At 51.2% G+C, this 24,525-nt stretch overlaps 1 protein-coding gene across 2 annotated transcripts in view; it reads right to left on the reverse strand.

The window, feature by feature from the left end:
* The window catches only part of cadm2b (cell adhesion molecule 2b), a 646,038-nt gene that overhangs the window by 322,569 nt on the left and 298,944 nt on the right, over nt 1-24,525 (reverse strand). For both annotated transcript variants that reach the window (XM_072513056.1, XM_072513057.1), the window contains exon 5: nt 4,185-4,355. In XM_072513056.1, coding sequence (XP_072369157.1) covers nt 4,185-4,355 — 171 coding nt within the window. The remainder of the gene's footprint in view (nt 1-4,184; nt 4,356-24,525) is intronic.

Consider the following 24,525-nt stretch of genomic DNA (forward strand, 5'->3'; position numbering starts at 1 on the left):
CAGAGAGTGTGGAACCCGTACCCCAGTGAGAGTCAGTGTGTGTGGGACCAATAACCCAGTGAGAGTCAGTGTGTGTGCGACACGTACCCCAGTGAGAGTCAGTGTGTGTGGAACCCGTATCCCAGTGAGAGTCAGTGTGTGGAACCCGTACCCCAGTGAGAGTCAGTGTGTGTGGGACCAATAACCCAGTGAGAGTCAGTGTGTGTGGGACACGTACCCCAGTGAGAGTCAGTGTGTGTGGAACCCGTACCCCAGTGAGAGTCAGTGTGTGTGGGACCCGTACCCCAGTGAGAGTCAGTGTGTGTGGAACCCGTAGCCAAGTGGGAGTCAGTGTGTGTGGAACCCGTACCCCAGTGAGAGTCAGTGGTGTGGAACCCGTACCCCAGTGAGAGTCAGTGTGTGTGGAACCCGTACCCCAGTGAGAGTCGGTGTGTGTGTGGGACCCGTACCCCAGTGAGAGTCAGTATGTGTGGGACCCGTACCCCAGTGAGAGTCAGTGAGTGTGGGACACGTGCCCCAGTGAGAGTCAGTGTGTTTGGGACACGTACCCCAGTGAGAGTCAGTGTGTGTGGGACCCGTACCCCAGTGAGAGTCAGTGTGTGTGGGACCCGTACCCCAGTGAGAGTCAGTGTGTGTGGAACCCGTACCCCAGTGAGAGTCAGTGTGTGTGGAACCCGTACCCCAGTGAGAGTCAGTGTGTGTGGAACCCGTACCCCAGTGAGAGTCAGTGTGTGTGGAACCCGTACGCCAGTCAGAGTCAGTGTGTGTGGAACCCGTACCCCAGTCAGAGTCAGTGTGTGTGGAACCAGTACCCCAGTGAGAGCCAGTGTGTGAGGAACCCATACCCCAGTGAGAGTCAGTGTGTGTGGAACCCATACCCCAGTGAGAGTCAGTGTGTGTGGGACCAGTACCCCAGTGAGAGTCAGTGTGTGTGGGACCCGTACCCCAGTGAGAGTCAGTGTGTGGGACCCGTACCCCAGTGAGAGCCAGTGTGTGCGGAACCCGTATCCCAGTGAGAGTCAGTGTGTGTGTGACCCGTACCCCAGTGAGAGTCAGTGTGTGTGGGACCCATTCCCCACTGAGAGTCAGTGTGTGTGGGCCCCGTACCCCAGTGAGAGTCAGTGTGTGTGGGACCCGTACCCCAGTGAGAGTCAGTGTGTGTGGAACCCGTACCCCAGTGAGAGTCAATGTGTGTGGGACCCGTACCCCAGTGAGAGTCAGTGTGTGGGGGACCTGTACCCCAGTGAGAGTCAGTGTGTGTGGAACCCGTACCCCAGTGAGAGTCAGTGTGTGTGGAACCCTTACCCCAGTGAGAGTCAGTGTGTGTGGGACCCGTACCCCAGTGAGAGTCAGTGTGTGTGGAACCCGTACCCCAGTGAGAGTCAGTGTGTGTGGGAACCCGTACCCCAGTGAGAGTCAGTGTGTGTGGAACCCGTACCCCAGTGAGAATCAGTGTGTGTGGAACCCGTTCCCCAGTGAGAGTCAGTGTGTGTGGGACCCGTACCCCAGTGAGAGTCAATGTGTGTGGGACCCGTACCCCAGTGGGAGTCAGTGTGTGTGGGACCCGTACCCCAGTGAGAGTCGGTGTGTGTGGGACCCGTACCCCAGTGAGAGTCAGTGTGTGTGGGACCCGTACCCCAGTGAGAGTCAGTGTGTGTGGGACCCGTACCTCAGTGAGAGTCAGTGTGTGTGGGACCCGTACCCCAGTGGGAGTCAGTGTGTGTGGGACCCGTACCACAGTGAGAGTCGGTGTGTGTGGGACCCGTACCCCAGTGAGAGTCAGTGTGTGTGGGACCCGTACCCCAGTGAGAGTCAGTGTGTGTGGGACCCAGACCCCAGTGAGAGTCAGTGTGTGTGGGACCCGTACCCCAGTGAGAGTCAGTGTGTGTGGAACCCCTACCCCAGTGAGAGTCAGTGTGTGTGGGACCCTTACCCCAGTGAGAGTCAGTGTGTGTGGGACCCATACCCCAGTGAGAGTCAGTGTGTGTGGGACCAGTACCCCAGTGAGAGTCAGTGTGTGTGGAACCCGTACCCCAGTGAGAGTCAGTGTGTGTGGGACCCATACCCCAGTGAGAGTCAGTGTGTTTGGGACCCGTACCCCAGTGAGAGTCAGTTTGTGTGGGACCCGTACCCCAGTGAGAGTCAGTGTGTGTGGAACCCGTGCCCCAGTGAGAGTCAGTGTGTGTGGGACCCGTAGCCCAGTGAGAGTCAGTGTGTGTGGGACCCGTACCCCAGTGAGAGTCAGTGTGTGTGGAACCCGTACCCCAGTGAGAGTCGGTGTGTGCGGGACCCGTACCCCAGTGAGAGTCAGTGTGTGTGGGACCCATACCCCAGTGAGAGTCAGTGTGTTTGGGACCCATACCCCAGTGAGAGTCAGTTTGTGTGGGACCCGTACCCCAGTGAGAGTCAGTGTGTGTGGAACCCGTGCCCCAGTGAGAGTCAGTGTGTGTGGGACCCGTAGCCCAGTGAGAGTCAGTTTGTGTGGGACCCGTACCCCAGTGAGAGTCAGTGTGTGTGGAACCCGTGCCCCAGTGAGAGTCAGTGTGTGTGGGACCCGTAGCCCAGTGAGAGTCAGTGTGTGTGGGACCCGTACCCCAGTGAGAGTCAGTGTGTGTGGAACCCGTACCCCAGTGAGAGTCAGTGTGTGTGGGTCCCGTGCCCCAGTGAGAGTCAGTGTGTGTGGGACCCGTAGCCCAGTGAGAGTCAGTGTGTGTGGGACCCGTACCCCAGTGAGAGTCAGTGTGTGTGGGACCCGTACCCCAGTGAGAGTCTGTGTGTGTGGGAACCCGTACCCCAGTGAGAGTCGCAGTGTGTGGGATCCGTACCCCAGTGAGAGTCAGTGTGTGTGGGACCCGTACCCCAGTGAGAGTCTGTGTGTGTGGGAACCCGTACCCCAGTGAGAGTCAGTGTGTGTGGGACCCGTAGCCCAGTGAGAGTCAGTGTATGTGGGACCCGTACCCCAGTGAGAGTCAGTGTGTGTGGAACCCGTACCCCAGTGAGAGTCAGTGTGTGTGGGTCCCGTGCCCCAGTGAGAGTCAGTGTGTGTGGGACCCGTAGCCCAGTGAGAGTCAGTGTGTGTGGGACCCGTACCCCAGTGAGAGTCAGTGTGTGTGGGACCCGTACCCCAGTGAGAGTCTGTGTGTGTGGGAACCCGTACCCCAGTGAGAGTCGCAGTGTGTGGGATCCGTACCCCAGTGAGAGTCAGTGTGTGTGGGACCCGTACCCCAGTGAGAGTCTGTGTGTGTGGGAACCCGTACCCCAGTGAGAGTCAGTGTGTGTGGGACCCGTACCCCAGTGAGAGTCAGTGTGTGTGGAACTGTACCCCAGTGAGAGTCAGTGTGTGTGGGACCCGTTCCCCAGTGAGAGTCAGTCTGTGTGGAACTCGTACCCCAGTGAGAGTCAGTGTGTGTGGGACCCGTTCCCCTGTGAGAGTCAGTGTGTGTGGAACCCGTACCCCAGTGAGAGTCAGTGTGTGTGGGACCCGTACCCCAGTGAGAGTCAGTGTGTGTGGACTTTACGAGTATCCGTCTGGTTCACAATACAGTTGTCTTATACTTGACAGAAGCTCCATATATTCAAACAGAGAGACCTGTCCTCTGCAGGTAAAAGGGTCCTTTCTAGGCATTGTGCCTTTTTGAATTAAACAAAAATTAATTCCCTGGTAAGTTCCCCATGGCAACGCCTTGACCAATTAGAACAGGTCTGAAAATTACCAATCAACACCTGTCTCTCCCGGAGTTTAAATTGTTTCCTTTGAAATTTGGCATTCTTCTGCTGATCCTGATGAGTGTCAGACAGAATGCTTCAACAGAATGGCTCTTTTTTCAGCAATACCTTTTCTCTGTCTACCTCAGCAAGCCCCTTCACAATTATAAATACCCCAAGCAGGTAACCCACGCAGTCTGCACTTTTGGAGAGCAAAGAACCCAGGCTGTTGAGTCTTTCTGATAGGCACAAACCCTCCATTCTACAAGCATCACGGCAAATGAATTTTGCACCTTCTCCAGTCCATCAATATGCTTACATTCCAGGCAGTCCAGAAATGTACACCGTATACCACCAAGATTCTACACTTCCCTGCTTTGCAATTCTATTTCCCGGGAAATGAGATGTGAGTATATCAGAGAAATCGGAGCTGTGGGGTTGGTCTCACAGAGAGTGTGGTAAAAGGTCTTGCCGCTTACATTGAATGTCGAGAACTTGCTTGGCCACTTGAGGCGATGATCTCAGGGACTCGTGGTCCACAGTGCAGCTGACAGTCACACCGTCATCATTGCGATCCACCTGAAGACCCAATGTGCTGCTCACTGTGAAGGTCTTCCCTTTGGAGTCAGGCTCCTTTGTAGAGGGCACGTCTACAAACAGAAAAATCAAACAGCCAGGTCAGTAAAACGGGCGCTCACTCACATCCTCACAATGACAAATCAATACAGACGTGCAACTCATAGTTAATGGCACAGTTCCAGTCATTCTCAAACTGCTCAATCAACATCAAAAATGGACACAGTGAACAGTGTTTTGTTCAGTGTAGTTTTCCTGGAATTCAATGATTCCATTGTGCTTATCAAGATAAAGAAATGTCAGTGACGAGCAGTGAAGTCTTTCCAATATGTTAGAGAACAAGTCAGGCAAGAAAGTAAAGCTCCCTCAGGCATGTCCAGATCAACTGTATAACAGGAAGACACAGAGTAAAGCTCCCTCTACACTGTCCCCATCAAACACTCCCAGGACAGGTACAGCACGGGGTTAGATACAGAGTAAAGCTCCCTCTACACTGTCCCCATCAAACACTCCCAGGACAGGTACAGCACGGGGTTAGATACAGAGTAAAGCTCCCTCTACATTGTCCCCATCAGACACTCCCAGGACAGGTACAGCACGGGGTTAGATACAGAGTAAAGCTCCCTCTACTCTGTCCCCATCAGACACTCCCAGGACAGGTACAGCACGGGGTTAGATACAGAGTAAAGCTCCCTCTGCACTGCCCCATCAAACACTCCCAGGACAGGTACAGCATGGGGTTAGATACAGAGTAAAGCTCTCTCTACACTGTCCCCATCAAACATACCCAGGACAGGTACAGCATGGGGTTAGATACAGAGTAAAGCCCCCTCTACACTGTCCCCATCAAACACTCCCAGGATAGACACAGCACGGGGTTAGATACAGAGTAAAGCTCCCTCTACACTGTCCCCATCAAACACTCCCAGCACAGGTACAGCACGGAGTTAGATACAGAGTAAAGCTCCCTCTACACTGTCCCCATCAAACACTCCCAGGACAGGTACAGCACGGGGTTAGATACAGAGTAAAGCTCCCTCTGCACTGTCCCCATCAAACGCTCCCAGGACAGGTACAGTACAGGGTTAGGTACAGAGTAAAGCTCCCTCTACACTGCCCCCATCAAACACTCCCTGGACAGGTACAGCACGGGGTTAGATACAGAGTAAAGCTCCCATGCACTGTCCCCATCAAACACTCCCAGGACAGGTACAGCACGGGGTTAGATACAGAGTAAAGCTCCCTCTACACTGTCCCCATCAAACACTCCCTGGACAGGTACAGCACGGGGTTAGATACAGAGTAAAGCTCCCTCTACACTGTCCCCATCAAACACTCCCAGGGCAGGTACAGCACAGGGTTAGATACAGAGTAAAGCTCCCTCTACACTGTCCCCATCAAACACTCCCAGGACAGGTACAGCAAGGGGTTAAATACAGAGTAAAGCTCCCTCTACACTGTCCCCATCAAACACTCCCAGCACAGGTACAGCACGGAGTTAGGTACAGAGTAAAGCTCCCTCTACACTGTCCCCATCAAACACTCCCAGGACAGGTACAGCACGGGGTTAGATACAGAGTAAAGCTCCCTCTGCACTGTCCCCATCAAACACTCCCAGGACAGGTACAGTATAGGGTTAGGTACAGAGTAAAGCTACCTCTACACTGTCCCCATCAAACACTCCCTGGACAGGTACAGCACGGGGTTAGATACAGAGTAAAGCTCCCTCTACACTGTCCCCATCAAACACTCCCAGGACAGGTTCAGCACGGGGTTAGATACTGAGTAAAGCTACCTCTACACTGTCCCCATCAAACACTCCCTGGACAGGTACAGCACGGGGTTAGATACAGAGTAAAGCTCCCTCTACACTGTCCCCATCAAACACTCCCTGGACAGGTACAGCACGGGGTTAGATACAGAGTAAAGCTCCCATGCACTGTCCCCATCAAACACTCCCAGGACAGGTACAGCATGGGGTTAGATACAGAGTAAAGCTCCCTCTACACTGTCACCATCAAACACTCCCAGGACAGGTACAGCACGGGGTTAGATACAGAGTAAAGCTCCCTCTACACTGTCCCCATCAAACACTCCCTGGACAGGTACAGCACGGGGTTAGATACAGAGTAAAGCTCCCATGCACTGTCCCCATCAAACACTCCCTGGACAGGTACAGCACGGGGTTAGATACAGAGTAAAGCTCCCTCTACACTGTCCCCATCAAACACTCCCTGGACAGGTACAGCACGGGGTTAGATACAGAGTAAAGCTCCCATGCACTGTCCCCATCAAACACTCCCTGGACAGGTACAGCACGGGGTTAGATACAGAGTAAAGCTCCCATGCACTGTCCCCATCAAACACTCCCTGGACAGGTACAGCACGGGGTTGGATACAGAGTAAAGCTCCCTCTACACTGTCCCCATCAAACACTCCCAGGGCAGGTACAGCACGGGGTTAGATACAGAGTAAAGCTCCCTCTACACTGTCCCCATCAAACACTCCCAGGACAGGTACAGCATGGGGTTAAATACAGAGTAAAGCTCCCTCTACACTGTCCCCATCAAACACTCCCTGGACAGGTACAGCACTGGGTTCGATACAGAGTACAGCTCCGTCTACACTGTCCCCATCAAACACTCCCAGGACAGGTACAGCACGGGGTTAGATACAGAGTGAAGCTCCCTCTACACTGTCCCCATCAAACACTCCCAGACAGGTACAGCACGGGGTTAGATACAGAGTAAAGCTCCCTCTACACTGTCCCCATCAAACACTCCCTGGACAGGTACAGCACGGGGTTAGATACAGAGTAAAGCTCCCATGCACTGTCCCCATCAAACACTCCCTGGACAGGTACAGCACGGGGTTAGATACAGAGTAAAGCTCCCATGCACTGTCCCCATCAAACACTCCCTGGACAGGTACAGCACGGGGTTAGATACAGAGTAAAGCTCCCTCTACACTGTCCCCATCAAACACTCCCTGGACAGGTACAGCACGGGGTTAGATACAGAGTAAAGCTCCCATGCACTGTCCCCATCAAACACTCCCTGGACAGGTACAGCACGGGGTTAGATACAGAGTAAAGCTCCCATGCACTGTCCCCATCAAACACTCCCTGGACAGGTACAGCACGGGGTTGGATACAGAGTAAAGCTCCCTCTACACTGTTCCCATCAAACACTCCCAGGACAGGTACAGCGTGGGGTTAGATACAGAGTAAAGCTCCCTCTACACTGTCCCCATCAAACACTCCCAGGACAGGTACAGCATGGGGTTAAATACAGAGTAAAGCTCCCTCTACACTGTCCCCATCAAACACTCCCAGGACAGGTACAGCACGGGGTTAGATACAGAGTAAAGCTCCCTCTACACTGTCCCCATCAAACACTCCCAGGACAGGTACAGCACGGGGTTAGATACAGAGTAAAGCTCCCTCTACACTGTCCCCATCAAACACTCCCAGGACAGGTACAGCACGGGGTTAGATACAGAGTAAAGCTCCCTCTACACTGTCCCCATCAAACACTCCCAGGACAGGTACAGCACGGGGTTAGATACAGAGTAAAGCTCCCTCTACACTGTCCCCATCAAACACTCCCTGGACAGGTACAGCACTGGGTTTGATACATTCGATACAGAGTAAAGCTCCCTGATTATTGTCCAATCAATGTATTCCATCCTCGAGCTCTGTTGACTGCAACATTCTGTTCAGATATATTGGACTATGTGTATTTGGACCAGTAAAGCCTGGCTCAGTGTGTGCAACTACTGCAGTCATGTTTTTGAAGAATCCTGGATTGAAAGACAAGCAGACGTTTTGGTTACAATTTGTAATTAAAGCATCGTAAAAGTGTGGCCATTGGAATTTTGTTTATATGAAAAAGGTTCCCTGAGGTGTCCATAATCAAAGACATTGGGCAGAATTCTGCGTTTCCTCCCCCCTGCTGGGAGTGCAGATTTATGCATGGTGTTGAATACGAGGGGTTCCTGAGAGAATCCCTCTATCGGGCTACCATTTTGAGTGGGCGTTCTAATAGCAAAGTCTCGAGGATGATCTCCTTCATTCCTGCCACGCAAATCAGCCCCTCACCATGTCCAGATCACAAATCCGCTCTCCAGTCCTGGATTTTCTGTGTTCCCCCCAAGACCCGGCCCCCCACCGGGACACCCTAAATAGGGAGACCTCCCAGACTGTCCTCCTAAATAGCACCTCCCTCCCCACAGGGACCCAAGAACTAAAGCGATTCCCCCAACTAAAAGGACCCCACCCAGGGACCCTGGAACTAAAGAGACTCCACAAAGGGACCCCCCCTGCTGTCAATTTCCAGCTCAGTAATTCCACATACTTACACGTGAGGGGCGTGATTGGAATGCACTGAACTGTATGTTGTGGTTGCTGTTTATAAACATTGTGGTTACAGCACTTAGAGTGAAGATGATGAATGAAGCAAGGCTAACAGCTGTTTTGTGGAAGCTGTCCCAGATATGAATGAATGGGGTGCTGCTAAAGGATCTGAGAAGTAAAAACACAGGTCACAGCTGTTCTCCTTCCAGGAATGGACACATGCAGCTTCCAGGTGAGTGTTACAACTGTAAATGTTTCAGTGTTCCTCCCTGGGCTGCTCTAGGGTGCGGGAGGTTATCTACATGCCCACGTGGGGACCACCACGTCAGGTACATGTTTGGTGATAACTGTCGTGATCCATGTCCATGTGACTCCCAGCCCGGAGGACCAGCGAATCACGAGGGCTGGAGACTGGTGCCGGACCGGTTAAGTGGATGCAAATGGATCACTGTCTGTGCGGAGTCTGCACATCCTCCCCGTGTGTGCGTGGGTTTCCTCCGGGTGCTCCGGTTTCCTCCCACAGTCCAAAGATGTGCAGGTTAGGTGGATTGGCTATGATAAATTGCCCTTAGTGTCCAAAATTGCCCTTAGTGTTGGATGGGGTTACTGGGTTATGGGGATAGGGTGGAGGTGTTGACCTTGGGTAGGGAGCTCTTTCCAAGAGCCGGTGCAGACTCGATGGGCCGAATGGCCTCCTTCGGCACTGTAAATTCTATGATAATCTATGATTAACTATTTGCATGCATTAGTAGCCTCCCACTGGCTCACGGGCATGAACCCCGATCCCATCGCCAGCGGGGGGGTGCCAGAGCATAGCGGTCAGTTTGGCGCCTGACGCAAACCTCGATTTCTGCCGGACACTCAATTCTCCGCCCAATTGCGATCTGCACTGCCAGTGTCACGGGGCAGAGAATCCCGCCCATTGTTGTTTAGTTTTAGTCTAATAATAATCTTTATTATTGTCACAAGTAGGCTTACATTAACACTGCAATGAAGTTACTGTGAAAAACCCCTAGTCTCCACATTCCGGCTCCTGTTCAGGTACACAGAGGGAGAATTCAGAATGTCCAATTCACCAACAGCACATCTTTTGGGACTTGTGGGAGGAAACCGGAGCACCCGGAGGAAACCCACGCACACACGGAGAGAACGTGCAGACTCCGCAGAAAGTGAGCCAAGCCGGGAATCGAACCTGGGCCCTGGCGCTGTGAAGCAACAGTGCTAACCACTGTGCTACCGTGCCACCCAGTAAGGTGATGGAGTTAATGTGAGGAGCCCGGGGCTGAGGCAGTCAGGTGTGAGGTTCCTGGAGAGAGAGTAAAGTTTGGAACAGATTAGCAGCTTCACTCACAAATATGAGCTAAAAGATTTTGCCTGTGAATAGAACAGCAGTGTTTGGAAAGGCTGGCAGGTTAACCTGTAATTTCACTCAGGCAAGAATCTGCAGCTGGTTCCTGAAAGATCTCTCTTTCTCAAATGGTTTATTCAAGACATCTCTTTTCAGCAAATATTCCCGAATTTGCTAACTGTATTTAAAAATGGATTGTGACCGGAGATTGGTTTTGTTTGAATGGAGATAAAGATAGCAGTTAGGATTGTTTCATTGTATTGTTAAGCAATGTTTAACTGGTAATTGAAAGCTTTCTGTCTTTATATTAAAATTAGTAATACAGTGTGAGTAATAAAGTTTGTTTCAATAAACCGTCTCCTGGAGCGAGGTATTCTTTCCTCACAGTCTTATAAATTAAATTAAATATTTGGGTTTCTGTCCAGTATCCTAGCAACAGTTAGGGTCTGGTTCGGGATCATAATATATATCCCTGGGGAATATCATTACAAACCTTCTTCCAGCCTGAAAAATATTGATTAAACATTACACTCTGCTACTATTACTCAGCCAGTTTTGTACCAATGTTGTTACTGTCCCTTTTATTCTTGTCTCACAAGTCTGTTGTGTGGCACTGTTTCGAATGCCGTCTGAAAGTCCATGTACATCGCATCAACAGCATTACCTTTATCAACCCTTTCTGCTACCTCCTCAAAAGACTCCAACTAGTCGGTTGAACGTGATTTCCCCTTTAGAAATCCATGCTGGCTCTTCCTAATCAAACCCACATTTTTCCATGTGTGTAAGTCTCTGGAACATTTTCACACCGAGGACATGGGATCCTTTGCAAAGTTATTGCTGGAGGCTCACAGTCTGGGTTTAGAACATAGAACATTACAGCGCAGTACAGGTCCTTCGGCCCTCGATGTTGCACCGACCTATGAAACCACTCTAAAGCCCATCTACACTATTCCCTTATCGTCCAGAGTCTATCCAATGACCATTTGAATGTCCTTAGTGTTGGCGAGTCCACTACTGTTGCAGGCAGAGCATTCCACACCCTTACTACTCTCTGAGTAAAGAACCTACCTCTGGCATCTGTCCTCTATCTATCTCCCCTCAATTTAAAGCTATGTCCCCTCGTGCTAGACATCACCATCCAAGGAAAAAGGCTCTCACTGTCCACCCTATCCAATCCTCTGATCATCTTGTATGCCTCAATTAAGTCACCTCTTAACCTACTTGTCACTAACGAAAACAGCCTCAAGTCCCTCAGCCTTTCCTCATAAGATCTTCCCTCCATACCAGGCAACATTCTGGTAAATCTCCTCTGCACCCTTTCCAATGCTTCCACATCCTTCCTATAATGTGGCGACCAGAACTGCACGCAATACTCCAAATGCGGCCGCACCAGAGTTTTGTACAGCTGCAACATGACTTCATGGCTCCGAAACTCAATCCCTCTACCAATAAAAGCTAACACACCGTACGCCTTCTTAACAACCCTCTCAACCTGGGTGGCAACTTTCAGGGATCTATGTACATGGGCACCGAGATCTCTCTGCTCATCCATACTACCAAGAATCTTACCATTAGCCTAGTACTCTGTCTTCCTGTAATTCCTTCCAAAATGAATCACCTCACACTTTTCTGCATTAAACTCCATTTGCCACCTCTCAGCCCAGCTCTGCAGCTTATCTACGTCCCTCTGTAACTTGTATCATCCTTCCACACTGTCCACAACTCCACCGACTTTAGTGTCATCTGAAAATTTACTCACCCATCCTTCTACGCCCTCCTCCAGGTCATTTATAAAAATGACAAACAGCAGTGGCCCCAAAACAGATCCTTGTGGTACACCACGAGTAACTGGACTCCAGTCTGAATATTTCCCATCAACCACCACCCTTTGTCTTCTTCCAGCTAGCCAATTTCTGATCCAAACTGCGAAATCACCCTGAATCCCATGCCTCCGTATTTTCTGCAGTAGCCTACCATGGGGAACCTTATCAAACGCTTTACTGAGATCCATATACACCACATCAACTGCTTTACCCTCATCCACCTGTTTGGTCACCTTCTCAAAGAACTCAATAAGAGGCGCGATTCTCCGAACCCCCACTGGGTCGGAGAATCGCCGGGGGCCGGCGTGAATCCCGCCCCCGCTGTGTCGCGAATTCTCCGCCACCGGAGATTCGGCGGGGGCGGGAATCGCGACGCGCCGGTCGGCGGGATTCCCCCGGCGATTCTCCAGTCCGGATGGGCGACTGGCCGAAGCCCCGCTGCTGTCAACCCACGCCAGCCGGCGTGGATTGAACCACCTTTGGGACGGCGGGACACGGCGGCGCGGGCGGGCTCCGGGGTCCTGGGGGGGGCGCGGGGCGATCTGGCCCCGGGGGGGCCCCCACGGTGGCCTGGCCCACGATCGGGGCCCACCGATCCGTGGGCGGGCCTGTGTCGTGGGGGCACTCTTTTCCTTCCGCCTTCACCATGGTCTCCACCATGGCGGAGGTGGAAGAGACCCCCTCCACTGCGCATGCACGGGAATGCCGTGAGCGTTCGCTGACGCTCCCGCGCATGTGCCGCCCGGCAAAGTCATTTCCGCGCCAGCTGGCGGGGCGGAAATCAGTCCGGCGCGGGCCTAGCCCCTCAAGGTGAGGGCTCGGCCCCTCAAGATGCGGAGACTTCCGCACCTTTGGGGCGGCGTGATGCCAGACTGATTCGCGCTGTTTTTGGTGCCAGTCGGCGGACATCGCGCCGATATCGGAGAATCCCACCCAAGGTTTGTGAGGCATGACCTACCCTTCACAAAACCGTGTTGACTATCTCTAATCAAATTATTCCTTTCCAGATGATGATACATCCTATCTCTTATAAAACTTTCCAAGACTTTGCCCACAACAGAAGTAAGGCTCACTGGTCTATAGTTACAGGGGTTGTCTCTACTCCCCTTCTTGAACAAGGGGACAACATTTGCTATCCTCCAGTCTTCTGGCACTATTCCTGTAGACAAAGATGACTTAAAGATCAAAGCCAAAGGCTCAGCAATCTCCTCCCTAGCTTCCCAGAGAATCCTAGGATAAATCCCATCCGGCCCAGGGGACTTATCTATTTTCCCACTTTCCAGAATTGCTAACACCTCCTCCTTATGAACCTCAAGCCCTTCTAGTCTAGTAGCCTGTATCTCAGTATTCTCCACGACAACATTGTCCTTTTCCTGTGTGAATATTGACGAAAAATGTTCATTTAGCACCTCTCCTATCTCCTCGGACTCCACGCACAACTTCCCACTGCTGTCCTTGACTGGCCCTACTCTTACCCTAGTCATTCTTTTATTCCTTACATATCTATAGAAAGCATTCGGGTTATCCTTGATCCTACCTGCCAAAGACTTCTCATGTCCCCTCCTGACTCGTCTTAGCTCTCTCTTTAGGTCCTTCCTAGCTAACTTGTAACTCTCGACGCCCGAACTGAACCTTCACGTCTCCTCTTTACATAAGCCTCCTTCTTCCTCTTGACAAGTGTTTCAACTGCTTTAGTAAACCACGGTTCCCTCGCTCGACCATATCCTCCCTGCCTGACAGGTACATATTTATCAAAGACACGCAGTAGCTGTTCCTTGAACAAGCTCCATATTTCCATTGTGCCCATCCCCTGCAGTTTTCCCCTCCATCCAATGCATCCTAAGTCTTGCCTCATCGCATCATAATTGCCTTTCCCCCAGATATAACCCTTGCCCTGCGGTATATACCTATCCCTTTCCATCACTAAAGTAAACGTAATCGAATTGTGGTCACTATCACCAAAGTACTCACTTACCTCCAAATCTAACACCTGTCCTGGTTCATTACCCAGTACCAAATCCAATATGGCCTCGCCTCTCGTTGGCCTATCTACATACTGCGTCAGGAAACCCTCCTGCACACATTAGACAAAATCGGACCCATCTAAAGTACTCGAACTATAGCATTTCCAGTCAATATTTGGAAAGTTAAAGTCCCCCATAACAACTACCCTGTTGCTTTCGCTCCTATCCAGAATCATCTTTGCAATCCTTTCCTCTACATCTCTTTTCGGAGAACTTTTCGGAGGCCTATCGAAAACCCCTAACAGGGTGACCTCTCCTTTCTTGTTTCTAACTTCAGCCCATACTACCTCAGTAGACGAGTCCTCATTAAATGTCCTTTCTGCCACTGTAATACTGTCCTTGACTAACAATGCTACCCCTCCCCCTCTTTTACCACCTTCCCTGAGCTTACTGAAATATCTAAACCCCGGCACCTGAAACAACCATTCCTGTCCCTGCTCTATCCATGTCTCCGAGATGGCCACAACATCGAAGTCCCAGGTATCAAACCATGCCGCAAGTTCATCCACCTTATTCCGGATGCTCCTGGCATTGAAGAAGACACACTTTAAACCACCTTCCTGTCTGCTGGTACACTCCTGCAACTTTGAAACCTTACTCATGACCTCACTACTCTCAACCCCCTGTATACTGGAGCTCCAATTCAGGTTCCCAATCCCCAGGGTTTAAACAGGAAGCTGTTAGAGGTAGCAAATGGAGAGGCTCAGAGCCCTGTCCTCGAAAGAGGAGTCAGCTCCTGCTCAACATGAGGGAGAGGGAATTGAACTGGCACCGAGAGCTCTGTGAGACAGGAACGTTTTTCCAGAGGAAGTGGAAGGAAAATCCAACAAAGTCAAGCAACCCATTTGGTGCCCAAGCTTTTCAGACCAGCCAAACCACTACAGGATATCAATCGAGCTGGAAGAGCTTTGAAAGGGTTGTGTTTCCGGGATCATTTACAGCACTCAATTACTCCAATTCGGCTTGCAATATGTTTCACAGAATGAATATTTGATGCTATCTGAACATATCTCATAAAAATGTAATTGGTCTATTGCTGGAGCAAAAGACTGGGATGGTAAAGAAGCTTGTGTTCGAGTGTCGAAGTTACTATATTTACAGTGGATGGGGATGTTCACCTCACCGTCACCAGATTGCGTGCAGAGTACACATAACTCATGCACTGAATTGAGATTATACAGTCAGCACCCATCACTATTAATAGACCAGGTAACTCAAGGAGAATCATCCAGAATTGCATTATGGGATGTCACTTACAGAAAGTGCATCTTTGAAATATTTGGTGTACTCATGAAGCACTCAAAAACAGCACGGGAATGAGGAATCAAACATAAAAACATAGAAAATAGGAGCAGAAGAGGCCATTCGGCCCTTCGAGCCTGCTCTACCATTCAATATGATCATGGCTGATCATCCAACTCAGTAACCTGTTCCTGTTTCCCCCTCATGAGTGTGGAGGCAGCCACAGATGCTGGCAGGGGTGGAGGTTGGCTGTTTAAACGGCCTGTCACAGTGCTGTGGTACTTCATCCAAATTACAATGAAAATAATTAATGCCTTCCAGTAATCATCTCTCATGGCCCTTCACCCCCCCCCCCCCCCCCACAGTCTCTCCATATTCCATCCATGCCACCTTATGCCCTCCCACTCACTCTCTGACCCTCATGCCCTGATGCCATGGACACTTCCATGCCCATTCAAAGACACTGCATAGAATCAATGAACTCTAGTTAGTGACAATAGTGTGGGTAAAATAGATCTTTATAAAAAACATTCATTGCTAACTTTTTACTTTCTGAAATAAATCCCTTTTTTATGACAGCCCAATAAAAATATCTGAAACTGCAAGCTCTTGAAACCTCTTTATTTTGGATAAATAAACATTGTGCAATTGACAGAGGAGATCAGAGAACCAAACTGTCAATGAGGCGATGGTTTCAATGGGGCTCAGGTATTTCAGTTCTCTAATGGATGTCCAAGCTCTCAGCAATTGTGCATAGTAAGACTTGGGTAGGTGTGTCCAAGCCCTAAACATTGACCACACCTTTCAAGGGCTAAAGAAAATAGTAATGCAAGAGGTTTATAACAATTGTCTGCTATACAGCCTTAAATCTCCCAAAGAGGAACAAACGGTTCCAAAAGCCAGTGATATAATGATCATGGCTGATAAACATCTAAACAAAAACACATTTGAATCTAGTAGCTCCTACCAGCAAGGGACACATAAGGAGGTAAAAGGAACAAGAGGAGAGAAGAATAAAGTATACAGAGAAATTCCCAACTTTCAAAAGAAAGAAGCCAGAGAGTAAACATTTGGAGGCCTGCTTGATTCGAGTGAGCCTGGGAGCATCAAAGAAAACAGCTGGGGAACCGCCATCAGAATTGTGTTTATAGCCTGGGAGATACTGAGCCCAGGATTAAACGGGTATAGGACAGAATAGCTACTAAATCTTCTTGGAAAAAGGGATATTGTATCACACGCTTCATGAAGAGAAATAACCATTTTAAAAGATATTGTTTTCAAGCATTGCTTGTCGCGAAGGCTGCTGAGATACTTCCTGAAAATAGAACACCCACCACAGAGCTGGTAAAAGGGATTTCTGGCATTTGCTTAAATGCTCCTCGAGTAAACATTCACCTGCAGAGTGATTGGGTGACTGGTGTAGTGACAGTCAGGGTATGTCTGAACTTGCCCATACAGGAAGTGGACCTAATGTGGGGAAATAGCCTGGTGGGAAATTAGAAAGTGTAGATGTACAAAGGGACCTGGGTGTTCTTGTCCATTAGTCACTGAAGGTAGCAATGTGGGTGCAGCAAGTTATTAGGAAGACTGATGGAATGTTGGCCTTTATTGCAAGAGGATTTGAGTACTGGCGTAGCAAAGTCTTACTTCAATTGTATGAAACCTTTGTTTGATCACACATGGAGTGCCAAGCATAGTTTAGGACCCCTTACCTGAGGAATGATATTGCTGCCAAAGAGAGAGTGCAGCAAAGGTTCACCAGGCTTGTCCCTGGGATGGTCGGACTTGTCTCATCGAGAGAGATTGGGCAAACTGGGTCTGTGTTCTCCACAGTTTCAAACAATGAGAGGGGATCTGATTGGAACCTACAAAATATTTAAAGGACTAGACAGGGTGGATGCAGGCGCAATGCTCTTCGTTGGGAGTCTAGACCAGGGGCCACGATTTCAAAATAAGGGGTTTTGAGATGATGAGAAATGTCTTTACAGAGAGGGCTGTGGAAACTCGGTCTTGAGTATGTTTGAAGCAGAGGTTTACAGATTTCTAAATACCAATAACAAAAAGGGATGCGGGAGGCGGGATTCTCCGAGCCTGTGCCAGGTCGGAGAATCGCCGAGGGAGGCGTGAATCCCGCGACGCCGCTCCGACACCGGGCCGGTGACCGGAGAATCGGCGCCCCTCAACGCACCCCACCCCGGCGATTCTCCACGCTCGACAGGCCAAGTGCCCGCTGAGTTCGGCCGTGTCCCTTCGGCGTCGTTCGCATGTGGTCCTACCCGGCGGGACCTCGACGTTCTGGCTGCGGGGGCCATCCTGGTGTGGGGGAGGGGGGGTCCGACTCCGGGGGGGGGGCCTCCACGGTGGCCAGGCCCGTGATCGGGACCTACCGATCGGCGGGCGGGCTAATCCCGGGTGAGGGGGGCATATGTTCTTGTGCGCCAGGCCCCTGTAGGGCTCCGCCATGTTGCCCTGCGCGGAGAAGGCAACCTACGCGCATGCGCGGACCTGCGCCACCCGTGCTGGCACCCGTATCGGCAGCTAGAGCTGCGTGAACGCTCCAGTGCCGTGCTGGCCCCCTGTGCGGCGCAGGGTCGCTGCTCCTAGGGGCCAGATGAAGCCGTCGTAAAACTCACCGGCGTTTGCGACGGCGTTAACACTTAGCCCCAGGGTCAGAGAATCCCGCCCGGGGATAGTGGATGATCACAATTGTATTGAATGGCTCATTGGAACTAGAGTAGGCCATTCAGCCCCTCGAGCCTGTCCCGCCATTCGATGAGACCAAGGCTGATCTGTGACCTTACACCATAAACCTGCCATTGCTCCATATCCTGCATATCTTTGCTTAACAAAAATCTATCCGGCAGATTTAAAATGAATAACTGTTCTTGTTTCAGCTGCTATGTGTGGGAGAGAGTTCCAAACCTCTACCACTCTTTGAGTGAAGAAGTTCTTCCGAACATCTCTCTTGACCGGCCTCGCCCTAATTTTTAGACTCTGCCCCGTCAGCTTCTCTACTTTCCTTATATGCCACACAGGCTGCGTCTGTTCCCAGCCTTTTAGCCCTGACAAATGCCTCCTTTTTCTTTTTGACGAGGCCTACAATATCTCTCGTTATCCAAGGTTCCCGAAAATTGCCGTATTTATCTTTCTTCCTCACAGGAACATGCCGGTCCTGAATTCCTTTCAACTGACACTTGAAAGCCTCCCACATGTCAGATGTTGATTTGCCCTCAAACATCCGCCCCCAATCTAGGTTCCTCAGTTCTCACCTAATGTTGTTATAATTAGCCTTCCCCCAATTTAGCACATTCATCCTCGGACCACTCTTACCCTTGTCCACAGGCACTTTAAAAAACGTACTGAATTGTCGGGCATTCGGCCCGTCGAGCTCGGACAATCGCCGAGGGGGCCGTGTTGCCCTCCGGCGTTGGAGCGGCGTCGCGGGATTCACGCCCCCCCCGGGCCATTCTCTGACCCGGCGCGGGATCGGAGAATCCCGTCCCTGCCCTTTCAAGGACGCACTTGCGAGTAGAAAAAAAAGGTGAAACAAAAAAGCACCCAGACAGGACAGCTGCTGAAAAGCGAAAGCACTTCAGAGTTAATGGACCCCGAAGTGCTCTAAAAACAAGCAAAGGTTATCCCTCCTTTGTGATAGTCTACAACAGCCAAGAGCCTGATAAAAGATAATGGGGTGCAAAGTTCAACTTAAGCAAGCAAATACAAAGGGATCAAAATGGTTTTACTGCAACAAAATCACACAGCTGATTGAAACGTCAAGAGGAATGAAATGGTGTATAAACGACCAAGGAAATCTTCAAGTGAAGCGAAATGCTTCTCCAAGAAAAAAGCTGCATAGGAGTTTAGGACAGACAGTCTGCAGCTATGTTTTGCCCTTTTATTGGCTGCTAAACACGAAAGCAGGCGGGATTCTCTAATGGCTGACTCCGAAATCGGGAAATGCAATTGGACGGAGAATAGGTTGCAACACCAAAATTGTGGCAGGTGCTGTTTTGACGCCAAATCGCAATTCTCCGCCCCCTCTACAGCACGTCAATGCATTCCGGTACGCACGTACAGTAAGCACTGTTTGCATCTCATTATTCTCCAGGGACTTCGCGATTCTCCACCTGCAATGGACCGAGTTCCCGACGCCGTGGGTCACTTGTGTTTTTAACAATTGTTAAAAACCAGCTTTGTGGCCGCTGAGGGCGGGAGAGGGGGTATGGAAACTGACCAACATCGCCACAGTTTGCTGATAGTTGTGCCGCTGGATGGAGTGGGGGGAGGCTGCCAGGGCCGGAGGGGGGAGTAGCGGGGCTGGCCAGGAGGTGGGCTGCGGGATTGGGGTGGATGGACATGGAACACCATTGCAGCAGCAGGAAAGGCAGCCATGCAGCTGCGCACCCCGCTGACTGCCCGCTCTGAACTTAGGGCCACAGGTCATATAGGTGACCCCCCCCCAGGCCACCCCCCCAGCTGCCCTCTGGCCCCAGCCGACCCATCAGCTGTGTGGGCGCTCCAGCACAACTTGTGCCATCTTGTTGGCTGGGGAGTGTAATGTGTATGTGCGGCTGGGATGAGTGTGTGTGGGGAGTGTAATGTGTGTGTGCGGCTGGGATGAGTGTGTGTGGGGAGTGGAATGTGTGTGTGCGGCTGGGATGAGTGTGTGTGGGGAGTGTAATGTGTATGTGCGGCTGGGATGAGTGTGTGTGGGGAGTGTAATGTGTATGTGCGGCTGGGATGAGTGTGTGTGGGGAGTGTAATGTGTGTGTGCGGCTGGGATGAGTGTGTGTGGGGAGTGTAATGTGTATGTGCGGCTGGGATGAGTGTGCGTGGGGAGTGTAATGTGTGTGTGTGGCTGGGATGAGTGTGTGTGGGGAGTGTAATGTGTATGTGCGGCTGGGATGAGCGTGTGTGGGGAGTGTAATGTGTATGTGCGGCTGGGATGAGTGTGTGTGGGGAGTGTAATGTGTGTGCGCGGCTGGGATGAATGTGTGCGGGGAGTGTAATGTGTATGTGCGGCTGGGATGAGTGTGTGTGGGGAGTGTAATGTGTGTGTGCGGCTGGGATGAGTGTGTGTGGGGAGTGTAATGTGTGTGTGCGGCTGGGATGAATGTGTGCGGGGAGTGTAATGTGTGTGTGCGGCTGGGATGAGTGTGTGCGGGGAGTGTAATGTGTATGTGCGGCTGGGATGAGTGTGTGTGGGGAGTGGAATGTGTGTGTGCGGCTGGGATGAGTGCGTGCGGGGAGCGTATTGAGTGTGTGTGGGGAGTGTAATGTGTGTGTGCGGCTGGGATGAATGTGTGCGGGGAGTGTAATGTGTGTGTGCGGCTGGGATGAGTGTGTGCGGGGAGTGGAATGTGTGTGTGCGGCTGGGATGAGTGTGTGTGGGGAGTGTAATGTGTGTGTGCGACTGGGATGAGTGTGTGTGGGAGTGTAATGTGTGTGTGCGGCTGGGGTGAGTGTGTGCGGGGAGTGTAATGTGTGTGTGCGGCTGGGATGAGTGTGTGTGGGGAGTGTAATGTGTGTGTGCGGCTGGGATGAGTGTGTGTGGGAGTGGAATGTGTGTGTGCGGCTGGGATGAGTGTGTGTGGGGAGTGTAATGTGTGTGTGCGGCTGGGATGAGTGTGTGTGGGGAGTGTAATGTGTGTGTGCGGCTGGGATGGTGTGTGTGGGGAGTGTAATGTGTGTGTGCGGCTGGGATGGTGTGTGTGGGGAGTGTAATGTGTGTGTGCGGCTGGGATGGTGTGTGTGGGGAGTGTAATGTGTGTGTGCGGCTGGGATGAGTGTGTGTGGGGAGTGGAATGTCTGTGTGCGGCTGGGTGAGTGTGTGTGGGGAGTGTAATGTGTGTGTGCGGCTGGGTTGAGTGTGTGTGGGGAGTGTAATGTGTGTGTGCGGCTGGGATGAGTGTGTGTGGGGAGTGTGATGTGTGTGTGTGGCTGGGATGAGTGTGTGTGGGGAGTGGAATGTGTGTGTGCGGCTGGGATGAGTGTGTGTGGGGAGTGTAATGTGTGTGTGCGGCTGGGATGAGTGTGTGTGGGGAGTGGAATGTGTGTGCGGCTGGGATGAGTGTGTGTGGGGAGTGTAATGTGTGTGTTTGCTGGGATGGTGTGTGTGGGGAGTGTAATGTGTGTGCGCGGCTGGGTTGAGTGTGTGTGGGGAGTGTAATGTGTGTGTGCGGCTGGGATGAGTGTGTGTGGAGAGTGTGATGTGTGTGTGTGGCTGGGATGAGTGTGTGTGGGGAGTGGAATGTGTGTGTGCGGCTGGGATGAGTGTGTGTGGGGAGTGTAATGTGTGTGTGCGGCTGGGATGAGTGTGTGTGGGGAGTGGAATGTGTGTGCGGCTGGGATGAGTGTGTGTTGGGTGTGTAATGTGTATGTGCGGCTGGGATGGTGTGTGTGGGGAGTGTAATGTGTGTGTTTGCTGGGATGGTGTGTGTGGGGAGTGTAATGTGTGTGTGCGGCTGGGATGAGTGTGTGTGGGAGTGTAATGTGTGTGTGCGGCTGGGATGAGTGTGTGTGGGGAGTGTAATGTGTGTGTGCGGCTGGGATGGTGTGTGTGGGGAGTGTAATGTGTGTGCGCGGCTGGGATGGTGTGTGTGGGGAGTGTAATGTGTGTGTGCGGCTGGGATGAGTGTGTGTGGGAGTGTAATGTGTGTGTGCGGCTGGGATGGTGTGTGTGGGGAGTGTAATGTGTGTGTGCGGCTGGGATGGTGTGTGTGGGGAGTGTAATGTGTATGTGCGGCTGGGATGAGTGTGTGTGGGGAGTGGAATGTGTGTGTGCGGCTGGGATGAGTGTGTGTGGGGAGTGTAATGTGTGTGTTTGCTGGGATGGTGTGTGTGGGGAGTGTAATGTGTGTGTGCGGCTGGGATGAGTGTGTGTGGGGAGTGGAATGTGTGTGTGCGGCTGGGATGAGTGTGTGTGGGGAGTGTAATGTGTGTGTTTGCTGGGATGGTGTGTGTGGGGAGTGTAATGTGTGTGTGCGGCTGGGATGAGTGTGTGTGGGGAGTGGAATGTGTGTGTGCGGCTGGGATGAGTGTGTGTGGGGAGTGTAATGTGTGTGTTTGCTGGGATGGTGTGTGTGGGGAGTGTAATGTGTGTGTTTGCTGGGATGGTGTGTGTGGGGAGTGTAATGTGTGTGTGCGGCTGGGATGAGTGCGTGTGGGGAGTGTAATGTGTGTGTGCGGCTGGGATGGTGTGTGTGGGGAGTGGAATGTGTGTGTGCGGCTGGGATGAGTGTGTGTGGGGAGTGTAATGTGTGTGTGCGGCTGGGATGGTGTGTGTGGGGAGTGGAATGTGTGTGTTTGCTGGGATGGTGTGTGTGGGGACTGTAATGTGTGTGTGCGGCTGGGATGAGTGTGTGTGGGGAGTGTAATGTGTGTGTGCGGCTGGGATGAGTGTGTGTGGGGAGTGTAATGTGTGTGTTTGCTGGGATGGTGTGTGTGGGGTGTGTAATGTGTGTGTGCGGCTGGGATGAGTGTGTGTGGGGAGTGTAATGTGTGTGTTTGCTGGGATGGTGTGTGTGGGGAGTGGAATGTGTGTGTGCGGCTGGGATGGTGTGTGTGGGGAGTGTAATGTGTGTGTGCGGCTGCAGCTTGTCAGCCTCCCGAGTGACGATTATGGACCCACCAAATCCGGAACCGTTTTCATTGGAATCGGTCGTGTTCCACGTGGTGCGAGACCCTCCACGGTCGCTGAATCGGCCCAGGTTCAGCACCAGTTTTGCTGTTGTAAAAGTCCACGTGTCCTGCGCCGGGGTCAACATTGAGTCTCAACAACGGAGAATCTCGCCCAGTCAGGTTTCAAGGCTTCACCAACCCAAAGCGAAGCCCATCCTAGGGCAGACCCCTAACTCCTCCAGTCCGAGCCCCCCAACCACCAGTTCCCTTGACGGACCGTCCATGGCATCTTGCAGCAGCTGTTCCCTGGAGGTAAGGTCAGTAGAAAGGGGTACTCACCTCCTTTCTCCCCCTCTGAGTCCCTGGTGCCTGCTCCCCGAGTTTAAGGAGCGGTAGTGATTTGTGCCGGGTGATTTCTGCGAGGGATGGTGCAGGAGAACACTGGGAGGCTGCTGCATTTAACTTTAATCTCACTTTTGAGATTAAAATGAGTGCAAATTAGCTGTGATCAGTTTCCCACACTTTCTGGGCAAGATCCTGATGAAGGCAGCTGGGGGGAGCCGGGAGAATGGGAAACTGTTTTGTGCCCGGCGCAATGGGGCTCTCCAATTCTCTCGGCATAGCGGGATTTGTGCCGGGCACAATGTGGCTGGAGATCGCCCCCTATAGGTTAAATTTATTTAGCCTTTCATCACAGGACCACCCTGTTATCCAGGAACCAATCTGATGAAGCTTTGTTGTACTGTCTCCAAAGGCAAGTAGATCCTTCCTCAGGTACAAAGACCAAGATTGCAATGTTGCCCAAAACCCTTTGCAAATGCAACAATACTTCCTGAATGCCCAAACCCCTTTGCAATAAAGAGCAACATGCTATTTAGTTTCTAATCACTTGCTGTACCTGCATGTCAACTTAATAATAATAATCGTTTTATGTCACAAGTAGGCTTAATGAAGTTACTTGTCCCCTAGTCGCCACATTCCAGCACCTATTCAGGTACACAGAGGGGGAATTCAGAATTCTCAGCCTGTACGGGAATTGAACCCATGCTGCTGGCCTTATTCTTGCATTACAAGCCAGCTGTGTAGCCCACTGAGGTAAACCTCCCCTTGCTGTGTTTTATGGACAAGGACACTTGTTGAGTAATCAGCAAAGGATCACAAAGTTTTTCTCAGTGTTTTGGGCGATATCGCTCTAACAGTCACTCATTCTGATTTCTAACAGGACAGCAGCTGGAACATTTAAGGTTGAGAATGACTGATTATGATGCTAGTTTCCAAATATGTCGTATGTGGAGTCTGTTTGTTATGCAGTTAATATTTACTGAATTTTCAGAGCAAGATGCGACTGGAGCAGACCAGTGTAGCTGACCAGTTATTAATGCAGCATCTTAACTCGACTAGAAAATATCATTTGCTGAAATTGGGTGTAACAGTGTATTAAAGAATCAGCCAACTGAGAAATCACTTAATTATAAACATTATGCAGAAGAGACACAGATAATGAGCAGAATATTGCTTTATGAAACACTCCAGAACTGATACAAATCCTGTCACACACACCGGCAGTTAAAGTAATGCCAGCTTCAACCCTGGTAAACCTCCTTGTGAAATTGCCCTTAGTTACAGACAGGGCAAACAGTAATTCTGTCACTGATATAATGGAACTCAGCAACAGGATTCGAGATCCGGCAGGCCCTGTTAAATCCTCCGGCATTAAACATATCCACGACAGGAGCGAAAATAAAGAACCACTAATTGCAAGAGTATTTCAAACACCATGGGATTAAAGTGATGCGTGAATCGGAACAATGCACCCCTGGAATCCTTCACCCA

This window comes from Scyliorhinus torazame, chromosome 8 (genome assembly GCF_047496885.1).
Source record: "Scyliorhinus torazame isolate Kashiwa2021f chromosome 8, sScyTor2.1, whole genome shotgun sequence".
Lineage (NCBI taxonomy): Eukaryota > Metazoa > Chordata > Chondrichthyes > Carcharhiniformes > Scyliorhinidae > Scyliorhinus > Scyliorhinus torazame.